The sequence below is a fragment of the Empidonax traillii genome, unplaced genomic scaffold, assembly GCF_003031625.1.
Source record: "Empidonax traillii isolate 1590-97213 ecotype Southwest subspecies unplaced genomic scaffold, ASM303162v1 scaffold93:size1158651, whole genome shotgun sequence".
Lineage (NCBI taxonomy): Eukaryota > Metazoa > Chordata > Aves > Passeriformes > Tyrannidae > Empidonax > Empidonax traillii.
In genome coordinates this window covers 524428-538687 of record NW_020955286.1, presented here as the reverse complement: position 1 = coordinate 538687, position 14260 = coordinate 524428, and the positions used below count along the sequence as shown (strand labels likewise).

General features: G+C 39.2%; 1 protein-coding gene across 1 annotated transcript in view; it reads right to left on the bottom strand.

Annotated features, from left to right (window-relative positions):
- Positions 1-14260, bottom strand: part of LOC114056469 — a 63281-nt gene that overhangs the window by 22373 nt on the left and 26648 nt on the right. The window contains exons 22-23 of the mRNA XM_027881678.1: positions 11968-12140; positions 9472-9544 (exon numbers count right to left, since the gene is read on the bottom strand). Coding sequence (XP_027737479.1) covers positions 9472-9544; positions 11968-12140 — 246 coding nt within the window. The remainder of the gene's footprint in view (positions 1-9471; positions 9545-11967; positions 12141-14260) is intronic.

Below are 14260 nucleotides of genomic sequence, written 5' to 3'. Positions count from 1 at the left end.
ACTTTTTTTTCCTTAAGCATCATTATTTTGACTTAGAAATGTCTCTGACATGCCTTATAAAAACATGTACTTATGGTCCTTTTTCTCTTATTCTCCTCCAGGATGTTTTCTGAAAAAGCAGGAGCAATAGATCATTGGAGAGGTAATCTTGTGCAGGAGCTGACACTAAGCAGCAGCACTGACAGTGCACTGCAGCAGTAATTCTGATTTGAATTTTTCAGTTGAGACACAGAGTTTTGAAACACAAACTTTGCTACTGAATAAATAAACTTTATGGCAGGAAAAAATCTCCTAGATATTTTTTCTTTCAAATAAAATCTAGTACTGAATGGGAAGCTATCAAAAAGCTGTAGCTTAATACTACAGTAAAGACAAGGTTGGCTGACTGGCATTAGGTGTTCTCCTTTTGCTGTTTGATGTATCTGAAAACCAGAAAATATTTGCAAATATGATAAGTGAGGTTAAAAATATCCCTAAGTCTCACAGCGATAATCTGTAGGAATTTACTGAAGATTCTGTACACATAAATAAAAATAGATACCTGGAGATACTCTTTGCTTTCTATGGCGAAGAGGGAGGAGCTATGCCTAAGCATGAAAATAATAAGGCACATCAATATAATAACTAAGTAACAAAAGTAGGGTGCAATATGCCCCTACTTTTTTTCCCTCCTTACCTCATTTCTCACAGAATGGTTTGCAGAGCCAATATGAAGTTAAAGACATCAATGCTGAAGAATTAATTTGGTAAGAAAAATGCCATAATATACCAAAACAACTCACAGGAAGCAAGAGTGTTTACACCCAATGTAAATAGGTACTTGTGTGTCTGAGGATTCAGCCCAAAGTCTGTAAATGTCAGTCACCATTTTGTGAATTAAATTTTGGACCTACAGAGATAACACAGAGGTGAAGATTACAATTTGATTATTTTGGTTTACTTGGTAAGAAGAGAGTTCATTCAGCATGAATTGAAAGTTTACATTGCAGCAGTGGTTCATCCTGACATAAATTTTATGACTTAGATGCGTTGCCAATGTGTGCTTTGCTTTTGACAGCCAAGGTTTCACATTTTATGTCTTTTCTACAAAGATGTTACCATCAGTTTCTTTCACATCAAAGTGATGTGAAGCAGACTCCAGTCTTTTGGGGTTTTTTTCTTTGTTTGTTTGTCTGTCTATTGGGTTCTTTTATCACAAGACTATAACCAATCCTATTTTCACAGTGAAATTAAATGATCTCATGTTCTGTCTGGGGTCCATTAGGATGCACAACTGATCTAGTGCTCTACAGCAACTTTCCTTTGAGTTAGAATGAATTAAAGCATTAAGAATTGATATATTTGAGTAACAAGGAACATTTATACCCAGGACCTCCTTTGTCTAGTTTTTATTCTTGAACTGAAAAGGAACTCCTTAAAGAAAGGTAGTCAAGGCTGGTCCTGAACAAGAAAAGGTGAATATCTTTGTCAGGAAGATATTCTGAAATATTGTCAATTTAATAGTGGAATATGATGCAAGCACCAGCACCAACATTTGTGAGTGAATCTTACTTTCAGCCTTTACTGGTTACTATTGCAGCACTAATTTATTGACTCCTGCAGAGGGTACAGTCATAAAAAGTGCCCAAGAGTGAAGTCATAGTCCCATGTGGACACTCTCATGTATCTTCTCAGAAATGCAAACTATCACAGTCCTGTTAAATATAGTCTCTCTACTTTACATTTGCCTCCCACATAATAGCAAATCACATCTGGATTCTTGGTCCTTATCTACAAGGTAATCAGTGTCCTCAGTTCAACAAAAAGGTTGCCCAAAGTTCCTCTCTGGAGACCATCACTTTGAGAATCTCGCCTATGGGCAAGACTTTCCCTGGCACTACTCCAAGTTTTCAAAATAAACCTTCATGGGGACCAAGACATGGTACAGGCCTTATCACATTGTGCTTTTATCATACCACTCACATCAGCAGCATTCATACAGATGCATGTGAAAGGACACTAAGAGAGCAAGGATGCATAAAACAAAACAGGTCTCTGTTCAGAGGGCAGGGAAAGAATGAATCACTAATTACAGATATCAGTCACACTGGATAATGCATAACTGGCTGAACTGCAGATACTGCTGTCTTGATGAAACCAGAAAAACTAGGAAAGATTTTGAGGTGTATAAGAAAATCGGTTGGGATCCAATGAACAAATATGTATTTAAATGTATTTTTCACCATAAAATACCAAAGATAAGAAGTTGCCCCTTTTCCCCATCAAAGGAATACCTCAAAAAATCCTGAAACAGTTCCTGCAATAAGTAAATAGCTGTTATCCATTTTCATGTTATTTATTAATTTATTAATTCAAAAAAGCAACTAATAGTACTTGAACACAGATCTCCTGATATTCAATTTGTGGTTAATGTTTAGTATCAAGAAAAATATATTTTGGTCCTAAACTCAAAACGCAATTGTGCAACAGTAATCAGGATTAGAATAAAATCTGTTCCTTATCAAGGATGATCAAAAATTCCAAGGCACAATAACTTCAAAGAAGATAAATGAGACCGTAAGTGTGGAAAAAGGAAATGGTCGGCTCTATTTCTTAAATGGTGAGAAGGTGTTACACAGGTCAGCCCAAGCAAGTTTGTAAATATAGAAATCCTATTCAGGAATCAAAGCACATGCTTCATCATCACTGTCTATTTTCTGAGTGCAAACTAGAAAGTCACTTCCTGACTGGAGTCTGCTACTGCCTTTTAACTCCGCAAGCCAAATGACAGAGAAGGAGTGGGAGAGTCTTGGATCACCGCATGGACCTGTGTCCTCTCAAAGCACTGTGAGGTTCTACCTTTCTGCCATCATTACCTACTCATTCCAGCCTCTCTTCTCCACCCAAGCTTCTCCTCAGTTCATTTCGTTTGCCTCCACCCTTTTCAAACCTGTTTTAAAACAGGGTTTGACATTTTAAAATATTATAAAACATTTTGAAAGCTGTTTCAATCACTTGCTAACTAGAAGCCTCCCCCAAAAAAGAGGATAATCAAGTCTTCTAGAAACATGTAGTACCATCACAAAAGGCTTTTAAAGTTCATACCTGTTCAATGAAGGATAAGAACTTCAACGCCACCTGCACTAGTAGAGTATTAGAGCAGAGTAGCTGCTCTCACCTTTGCCTTTGAGACAGAGACGAGCCAAACATTTACCTAAGGTTCTGTACTTCTTTTATCAGTATCTCAGCTGATAATCAGTTCAACTTTCTAGTGCCTCTCTGAGGCTCCTGGTACCCTTACTGAAGTCCTTGCTTTGGAAATGAGGAACTAAGGTTTTGAGAAACTCACTGTCTTCAAGGTGGCACTAAGAATCTAAAGGAAGTCATGGGGGAACATCACACATAATACCTTTAACCATCAAACCAGCTTTCTGTTCTTGCAGACAAAATTCCACATGGCTGCAAGAAGATGTATGTATAGCTATATACAATCCACTGATACCTAGCAGTAGAGATGTAATTATTTCCACAGTTATTCCTCACATAAGGAGGTATGCTGACCAAAAAATCCTAAAGAAATAGCATAGTAATGATTCCTTGATTATATATAGCATTGTCCTTTTTAGTGGCAGCTTATGCTGCTATCATGGCACAGGGGAGGCTTTTTTGTCTCCACGCTACTTATTATGAATACAGTACAATAAAATTACAAACAATATAATATACACTACACTCTATACACTACAATCCATCATGGCCATCAAAGCCTTGAAAAAGGAAAAAAAATGGAAATAATCTTTTAGATTAGAGAATACAAAATGGGTAACCTGCGGGAAACCAGATTTATGTATGTGTTTGGTAGCAACGAACTGAGGAAGAGAATGAGAAGACTTGATTAGCATGAGTAAATGAAACCAAAAAGAAGACTGAGTAGAAAGAAACAGAGGTTGTTAAGAATTGCAGCTGTGAAACTGATTCACAAAATATTCACTGAGATTATCCATTCATTTATTACTTGTATTAGTGACTGTGGTTATGACTTCATTATAAATCTCAGTCAAGACCAGGAATCCATTTCAACAGGTACTTCAGTAGTTACGCAATTAGTTCTTGATCTTGATCTAATCAGCTTACAATTACAGTAAGAAAAGGCCTGCTTCAGGATCTGTGACATCACAGGGAGGATCTTCTTCTGATTAGCAGTTGTTTTTATACCTGTTTCAGTTTCTTAACCAGTTAGGAAATCCTTGTTTACAAGCCTTGTTGCAACTTGGTAGTTATCCACATAGTGACTTCTCTGTCCTTGTGCAGATTCCTCTTGCCAAGCATTTGTCCTAGTCTGCTTTTAGGATTTCTCTCCATTAAGGCAAAAGCAGCCCATCTGAGCAGCCAGTGACATCAGTAATTTAGATGAGATGCCCTGAAAAGACACCAATGCTCTTTTTCAAAGGACCATGTCCCAGGATGACTCTTAACCACAGAAAACATCAGTGACCATGGAAAGAAATTTCACTCTAAAGCAAGCATGCCATTAGAACAGGCAGCCCAGGCATCTGCCTGTTGGCACTACCCACGACTGCCCTCTTTGCAAAAAGACTGCTGCTGCCCACTCACATCAGTGCTACAGTCAGAGATAAAGTATACCCAGTACATTGTGAGCATGTCTTCAATCAATCCTTGCCTCACACAATAGTTTCCTTTGGAGAGCATGGCACCGAAAGGGATTTTGTTATTATGATGGTGTTACACACAATTTAGGTGATATAAAGAAAAACACTGATAATACTGCCTTCCAACTTTTAAAAGCAATAGGCAGTATAGCATTGGAAGTATGTTATTAAATGACATTGCAACAGGCCCAGATTTAATACTAGAGCTAAAGAGAAGCCTAAGGCTTTTTCTAATGAGAATGCTGATTGAGATTAGCTTGTCATATTAAAGAGAAAAAAAGTCAACAACAAACCAGTAAAAGTAACTGTAGGTCATTCCACGAAAAGCTTTTTGCCGTCTTGGACTTTGCTAAATACCAAGTAGGACAAGTCACTATTTATAAAGACATTTTTTGTCTCCTAAATGGAATATTTCTGTGAAATACATGTATGTAGAAGGGGTTAATGTTATATTTTATTTGTAGCCCATGAAAAAGACAGGCTACTCTCCCATATGTATCAGTTTGCGGTGTAGAAGTTATTTATTTTCCCTCCTGGAAGAGCAGTGAACACTGCCACCAAGAAAAGGGCCATGAAAAACCAGATTTGCCAGCTGTGCGAGATCGCCCATGCCCTGCTGTGACTGCAGTGGCAATCTCTGAGACCAGTGAGTGCCGGGTGTGCTCCAATGGGACTGTGCACAAGGCAGGTCTGGACAGCCACACTGAAAACAAGATCCACTCTGGGGAATTTACACAGCTCAGCTGGGGTTAGGGTTAGGGTCTAGTTCTCGTTATAAGCACCACACGGGGTGAAATGGAGTGGTACTTGACTACCTGAGAAGTCTCTCCAGAAAGTAACTGTGACATGGGTAAACGGTGGAAATGTAGAGCCCTGCATAAAGCTGGCTAGAAGAAATTGGGAGGGGGGACTTGAAAATGAAAGCTATGCCCTCTTCTGGTGATCTTGTCCGATGGACAAGCATTTGGAAAACAAAAGTTTTGCAACAACCAGTCGGTTCCTACATATGGGAAACCTTCTGAAAGTCAATCTCCAACTACATCAGCTGACATGGGAAGTCACTGGATGGCAGAACAAATTCATGGCTTTTCAGCAGTGAAGGCAAAACTGATTTTTGCCACTACACGGGTGAGGCTTTGAATTGCAGCAAAGGTTTTTGTGAGGTGGAAACCAGAGGCTGGGCAAAGATCGTTGTCAATGCATAGAGTCTGTGTAGGTTCAAGAGCTGACTAGAGGGGTTGCTGCGTTCACACAGAAAAACTGTATTTCGCCTGGGAAGTTACTAACTCTGAAGTGATCAAAGGCTGTGGGAACACACTATACAGAGTGCACTCTACACATTCCCTTCCCTCTCAAGTGCCCCAGGCACCTGTCTTTCACCGCCCTCAAACACATGGCAAGAGAGACCTTGGACTGATCCAGCACAGCTTTTCTGGTGCCCCTGTGCACTGCAATGGGGGTGTAGGAATATCAAGAGCCCAGGCACCTCCGCTTGTGACGTTTACAGCTGATGCTGCCACTGGCTCCCAGTGTTGCTGCTGCCTCAAACCAGCCCTGTTGAAAAGTTGCAGTAAAATAGCTTCCTTCAGCCGATTTTGAAGAAATAGTGGGTGCATTTATGAAGATTTGTGACCACCATTAAACTTTCTCACTTTTAAAGCCAGAGACAGAGGCAGTAATATAACTGTTAAGTATTCTGCTATATTTGGAATAAATACAAAGGGTAAGTTGCCTTGGTGTAAGAGCTGACCTATCTAATATGCAAAAAAGGGCTTTTCACCCCAGCCTGAAAAGGATCAGTTTTTCTCAAGTAGGCATTTCTGCTGCCCATGCAAGGAAAGAAGAGAAAAAAAGAAATGTCTGTAACAATCTAATTAGCAACATAATTATATAGACCTCCTCAAACAATAACATCCTGAAACTGGGCACGGTGTTTTCCTGCAACACTGAAAAAAGAGTATCTAGGTTCCTGTCCAGTAGAAAGGGAGATGAAAGGTATCAAAGTAAGACCTCTTAGTGGCCTCTGGGAGTCAATAATTTGGGGTATGACAATTAAATGCAAACACTACTTTTAACTCAAGAGCCAGATCTCTAGCCACAGACCTCACGAACCACAAATAGCTTGGGAAAGTGGGCCAGCTAAAAGCATGATTCAGCATTCATCCTACCCAAAAGCATTTATTATAAGCCAGTTCTGGGGACATACTGTTGATCCAGATGAAACTTTGGACTGATCTGGTATCACTATTCTTACAAATTTTCACAAGAACAATTTAGTCAAACTCAAACATTCTTAGAAATTGCAACAGCTGTGTCTCAGGAATGATATGTACTACTCAGATTGTAGTTACCTGATAGCCTATATAATGTGGGAGCAAATCCTTCTGGTTCATAAGTAAGCCTTATTCCTAACAGACTTAAACTCATATTAGCAGCCTAATACTTTTTCTTACACCATGTACAAATACAGCTTTTTGTCTGACACAAAGAGAAAAGGTCAAGAGATCATGGCTATGGATGATTGGCACACCTAACCTGTAATAAAAAAAAAACAAGTCCTATGTTACTTGGATGTTGTGGGCTGTGGGTAGCAGTGCTCTGCACAAGGAAGACACACTGCCTGTCCAATGCCACAGCTAAAGACAAGCAAAGCATACTCATCTTTGACAGGCAGTCTTCCAAAAAACAGCTTGCTCTAATCAGACTCTGACTCTAACAAAGCACCAATGGCTCTTTGCAACTGGAATTATTTCTGGGCCATCTTTCGACTCTCTGTTGTCATCTCTGTCTCTCTTAACAACTAAAATTGTACAGAAATAGTGATTAAAACAAATAAATGTGAGTGGGAAATATATTTTTTCCCAAAATATTTTGAGCCAAATATATTTTAAATATTTGCAAATATTTTAACAAATGCATTAATTACATGACAAATACATTCCCACAAAAATATTTTTAAAAAGTCACTACTGAGCAAAGACTAATCCTGGGAAACTAAATATCTGCAGATAAACTGCTATTTCTCTGCAGAAACAAAGACAAGTAGGCCTAACTAGTTATCTCTGCTTTCTTCTTAAATTATTGTTGCTACATTCAAGTAACTATTCATGTGTAATGAAATGCATAGTTTAGAATTCCTCACTATCCTTTCAGTCTCCACTTGTCATGCTGCCCATAAATGCACTTCAGCCTAAACCACTCTGAATTTTGTACAGACTACAAAGTGAGCTTTGCTGTACATGTCAATACCTCTCTCTTCCATGACATTTTTTTTAACAGATGCCTTTGTATCTCTTCCTCTGAGGACTTCTCTCATAGTTCAGGTGTTGAAACTCGCTGTAAAATTTTTATATCAAGAATAAAGGCACTGCCACATAAGAATTCTACTATGCTCTCACAGTGGTTTTCTCATTCAATATAATGCTTTTTAACAGAGTCGCATTTCTTTTGCTGTGTATCGCACCATGTGGAATGACTCCACTAAAAAATTAAGTGCTCCAAGAGACCATACAGGTACAGTGTAGATAAAAACTCACTGACTCTGCTGTGACACAGGTAATTTGCTCCTGATTCTCAGAGAAAAATAAAATGTGGTGCTCTGTTGCACAATAAAGAAAGGCAACTGGGATGGGGAATGGATGAAGCAGATCCTCACAGACCCTGTCACCTAGCACTGCTTCTTCTGGCTCTTGATACCAAAGATCTTCCTTTCCATCTGGCTTTGGAAGCAAATCTCCAGTGATAGAGCTTCAAACCTGAAACTAGGTAAACAAGTCTCTGCTCAAAATGAAGATATGGGATAAAGACTAATAAAAGATAAAGAGCTAAGATAAATAGTTATGGATTTCTGAAAGATCTTTTTTCCTTAAGAATGTGAAGAGCATAATTTCCAACCACTATAAAATGCTGAGAAAGAGATAACTCTCCATAATTTTAAGTCCAGAGGCAGATAGTTGGTTATCAGCTCTGCAGGTGGTTATCTTGATGCTATTGGCTGTCAGGGCAACTTAGACATTCCCTTGTTATCATTTATGTCAGAAAACAGTTCATCTGAGATTAAAAAGAAAGAGCGGAAATTGAACTGTCCTTTCACTTTTCTCTGAAGATGTGCTGTTTTCAAGAAAAGGCAATATCCCTGTGCTAGGCTCAATGGCAGGAAAGCAAGAAATGAATAGTAATCTCCACGGAGATAAATATCCTTGATGTGTTCAGCTGGTATTATTTAATATGCAAAGGTTCATATTCACTTCCTTTCTGTTGTGTTCCTGTCTTGTCCTTCCCTTCTGAGGCCGATATTTGGGTTAATCTTCAGCTCACTTTCTCCTGAGTAACTGCTAAGATTTTTCTCCTCTCTTCCACTTTCACCCATTCCACCAAGTCTTCAGAAACATTTTCATGGCACTTATTTATCCTGAAAAGTCTACTTCAAATACATTCCAGTAAAGTTTTGACAAAAAAAAATTGTTTGACAATAGGCTATATAATGCTCATTTTACCTTATTTTTAAAAAAGTAAAATAAAATTAAAAAACTGCAACTGAAATTAACACTTGAATTTGTTCATCAAAACTTGCTCTGAACCTTGTTGGTAGTTAAGGTACTTCACAGTACACCTTTGCTATCCACTAATGGTAGCATTCTATAAACCAACAGATATTGTTTATACAAAACTGTATTCTAGGCATAGTCCACATTCAATTATGCATCAATATTTGAAACCATGGTGTCCCTTCATACACAGATACCAGTTACAGTGCTTGCTTATGTTCTCTGCTTTCAGAACTGAACTACTGGCAACTGCAAAGAAAGATTGTAATACTCACGCAGATCTGCTTTTCTCAGATTTTTCATTCTTACGATTTTCACAAAGAATGAACTGCATGGGCATTCATCACTCTGCAGAAAAGTGACAAAGTTAATACCTGCATTAATATTAAACTGCTTATGCTTCATATAATATGCCCGCCCATAAGTGCCTTTTGCAATTTTTAAAGCCACATAGCAAAGCTGGAAGAAAAACTGTTTGCATTGCTTTGGACATTAAAATCATGTCTATGTAGAGTTAAAAAAAAATGGAAAAAAATTAGGAAATATTCATCTGTGTAAATATATGTAATTGATAGAAGAAATGAGAGTAAAATGGATAACATAGTGAAATGGTTTTAAATAAATGTTTGGCTTACATAACAGAAAATGTTCATTTAAAAGAAATCTTTATCAACAATTAATCTGGAGAAATAAGTCAGCAAAGAGTTAGTGTGCATGAGAAGCACATCCATCAAACATTTGTAGATAAAGATAAAATAAATTTAATTACCTTACACAGTTGTAATTTTACCTGGAAAATATACTTTCTTCAGATAATTTTATTTAGTAAAAATTCCAAGTTTCCATTTAAAATCTTTATCAGGAATATTTCCCAGAAATGGTGAAGAGAAAATACATTAAAGGTTGTGAGGAGTTCAGCTTTTGCGACCAGGAAGAGGACAACAAGAGATACAAACAGAAACAATCTGTGGTAAAACATTTAATCACAATGCTGCTGATTTCAATGTCTTATCTATGTTCATAAGCATCATGACCCCAGAAGAAAATGGTACTACTTAAATGAGTGAGGCACCACCAGCACAAACACAGCAGAACTTACATGAAAAAGAAGCTAATGAAAGCAGCTTTGGAAGAGGTGCTATGGAAACTTCCCTGCCCAAACCAGGTGAAAGATATTTGCAATAACTATCACTAGCTGAAACATCAAGCACAGAAGGAAGGACAAACAACTAGACATGACTCAAACAAATTATTAATTCTTGCAGATTTCAATACCTGAAATTTTAGTTGTTGCTTCACTGGAAGTATTACTTAATCCTTCTTCAATTCACTGCTAGCAAAATGATTCCTTTAAACCCCTTTAGGGGCATTGTGTCACTCCTTTTTCCAGTTAGGAATTGATCCAGCTGAGAAGCTGGATACAAACACTCCTATCATTCTTGAAGCTGACCTTGGTCTGTATTTTACATCTAACTCCAAAACAGAAGGGCATGTTTTAATGTCTTCTATCTACATTCAGGTTCTGGATGAAATAAATCTCCTGTCCCTTCCCTCACCAAAGACCCTTTATTTTTATTCTCTCTCATGATGCTGTTTCAGTCATTAAGGGCAACGGAAAGAAAAGAGAAGTCAGTGTCCTTCCTTGTTTTCTATGCGTACTTCCCCTGAAAAGACAGGCTCTGTTCTAAAGGATAAACTTGTAAATCTTTAGTGTTTCTTTAACCGGTTTGGTTAGACATTCATACATGTTATTTCTTCAGCCAAAGGGATCCCACATTTGAGGTCTCCAAGCATCAGTGCACATTTCTGTTAACATACCTCCATGTTATGGAGAGAAACTCTATAAACTCCCTTTTACAACCAGGGGTCACAGCATGATTAAATAACTTGCTCATAGGCAAACCAGAGGCTAATTTTAATTTCAGAGCTGAGAAGGGAACAGAGTATGCTCACTCACTGGAACCCAATGAACCATTTTAGAGCTTTCCCTCCTGGTTATGTTCCACCAAAAAAAAACCAAAAAACAAAACAAACAAACAAAAAAAATCACACACACACAAAAAAGCCAAACCCACACAAAACCAAAACAAAACCCCCAAAAAAGCAAACAAACAAAAAAACCCAACCAAACACACACAAAAAAACCACCCCAAACCCACACAAAAAGAAACATACAAAAAAAAAAAAATCTAAAAACCCCTACCCCTCCCTCCCCCCCCCAAAAAAAACCCTTCTCAGACATTATTGAAAAAACAGATCAAGATTTTTTTCGTATGTCAGTCACGCACAAATATCAAACTAGGATCGTCTCTGTGTCCATGATTAATCACTGGTTTTAGGCAGTAACCTTCCTGTGTACATCACAATCAGGTGGCTGTTAGCACAGTTACCTGGACACCACATGTGTTTATACTCATAGCTGACAGATGCTGCACTGTGAAAGAGCCCAACTTGCCTAAAGCTTGAATCAAACCACAGATTCAGCCCAAATGTACCATAGGCTCCTGTGAAGCACCTCAGACTGCTTTCCTGCCTCCACGTGAATGACACACTATGGCAGAACTTCACTACCAAAAGTGACTCCACAGGACAGCCGATATCAGCAAAGGTATCAGTCACCCTGATATAAATAGGTAAATACATACATGAAATTGGACTAAAAGCTCACCAGTAACTGGACTAAAAGCTCACAAATCCTCTTGTAGGTGCCACAATCCCAGCCACACCCACCTCAGGCCGTGTTCAGTTCTCAAGAGCTTTTGTGTTCTTACCTCACAAGCACTCCAGTATGAGCCCATCCTGCTCCCAGCTGCATAAAAGTCAGATACAGATATCACTTCACTGTTAGAGGCAACAGCTGGCAATGATTCATGAAGTACCTCTGCAACCTTTAAGGAGGCACCTGGGGAGCAGCGTTTCATCCATGCTCCGCCTTCCTCATTGCCTGAAAGGGAAAGTATGAAGAGAGAAGGGGAGGGAATTTGCTGAGTTTATTTGATAGCCAAATACCAGAGGTGTGTGTTTGGGGAAGGCTGTACACACCGAGGTACCAAGAGTTATCAGCAGTTCAAGATAAGGGAGTAATGACACATAACTTATGCACAGATACCTATGACTTGGCAGCCTAAGCAATGAATGGACCAGAGAAGATAATAGTAGCTATATGTAGGCTGGAGGAAACCAGTTCTACAGCACCCCAGTCAGCAAACAAAAATACCATGGATGAAATAATGTTATAAGACCTTTTTGTTCAAAAAAATTTTATTTATTTTCCTTTTTTTAGAGGTAGACGGGCTTGAGTTGTTTGCTGGTAAATGTTTCCCCAATTTAATCTAATATATATTTTTGTCAGTGGGATATATATTTTCCTTTCAGAAGGTTTCCACAATTACAAAACTTCTGAGAAACCAAGACAAAACCCCACAGATTCATCTGCAAATTAAGGCATATATCGATTCATCTTAAATATTAACACCTTGATATTTTAAATACAAGGCAGTGTCATCCAATTATGACACAAAAATGACATGAAACTCCTCATAGTTCTAGCAGAGACCTATGCAGATAGGCAGATGAATAGCCCTTGCAAAGGTCCAGCTACTAACCCGCCCAGATGTCTGAAATTAAACTATCACTTTAGAACTGCAGGAGGTGATACTGTATACTCACAGTACCCTCAACTTGTCTTTCCCTTCCACACACACAGACATCAGGAAAAGACAAAATAAAGAGAGAAGTTTCTGGGCTAACAACTTTACATTGAATGAAAATTACTTTAGTTATCAACTATTTTAGGATTAGAAATCTAACCTCAATACCTTTCAATTAAAGAGCTGTCAAAGCTTCAAAAGAAGTGTGGCCGGCAGACTGAGAGAGGGGATTCCCCTCCTCTACTATACTCTTGTGAGACCCTACCTGGAGCACATCCAACTCTGAGGCCCCAACACTGGAAAGATGTGGACCTGTTGGAGTGAGTCCATAGGATGTCCACAAAGATGATGAGAGGGCAAGAGCACTTGTTTTATTAGTCTGTTCTGCAGCAGCTGAACTGATGTTTCCTGAGCCATTCCTCTGGGAAAGTCTGACTCGGGGATGAAGGGCTGTGGTAGCACCGAGACTGTGGAACATGATGTTTTCCCCCTAGGTAAAAAACAAAAAACCCCAAACAAGTGCCCCCCCCCCAAAAAAAAAAATCCAACAAAACACACTCACAAAACTGCACCACCACCAAAAAAAAGCACACAAATGCAAACAAAAAACTCCCACAAACAAAACCAGAACAAAACCCAACAATTCTAATAAACAACACTGAGAAGTTGTGGTGCGCACCAACAGATTTCTATCACACCCCCTTTTCAGCTGGACAAGGAAGACAAAACAATGAAAACTTGATGCAAGGCTCACAGGTTGACATTAAAGGCATGGAGAGATCATTCACCAATTACCATCATGTGCAAAACAGACCCAACCTGAGGAAATTAGTTTGATTTCTTACCAATCTAGGATAATGAGAAATAAAACTTAAATCATAAAATACCTCTCCCCCACCCCTCTCTTCTTCCCATGTTTACTCCTGATTTTCTCTACCTCCTCCACCCCAGCAGTTCATGGGGACAGGAAATGAGGGCTGTAGTTACGTCATGATCTCTGCAGCTCCTTCATCCTCAGTGGAAGGACTCCTCACACTGTTCCCCTTCTTCAGTGCGGGACCTCTCCCATGCGAGATAGCCCTCTATGAACTTCTCCAAATAAATTCCTTCTCACAGGCTGCAGTTCTTTGCAAACTGCTCCAGTGTGGGTCCCTTCTATGGGGTGCAGACCTTCAGAAACAGACTGCTCCAGCATAGGTCCCTGCCAGCAAACCTGCTCCAGTGTAGGCTCCTCCCTCCATGGGTCTACAGGTCCTTCCAGGACCTGCTCTACAACAGGCTTCCCACAGCATCACAGCCTCTTTCAGGCATCCACCTGCTCCAGCATGGGGTTCCCCAGGGCTTGCAGATAAACATCTGCTCCACCATTGACCTCCATGGGCCGGAGGGGGACAGCCTGACTCTCCAAGGTCAT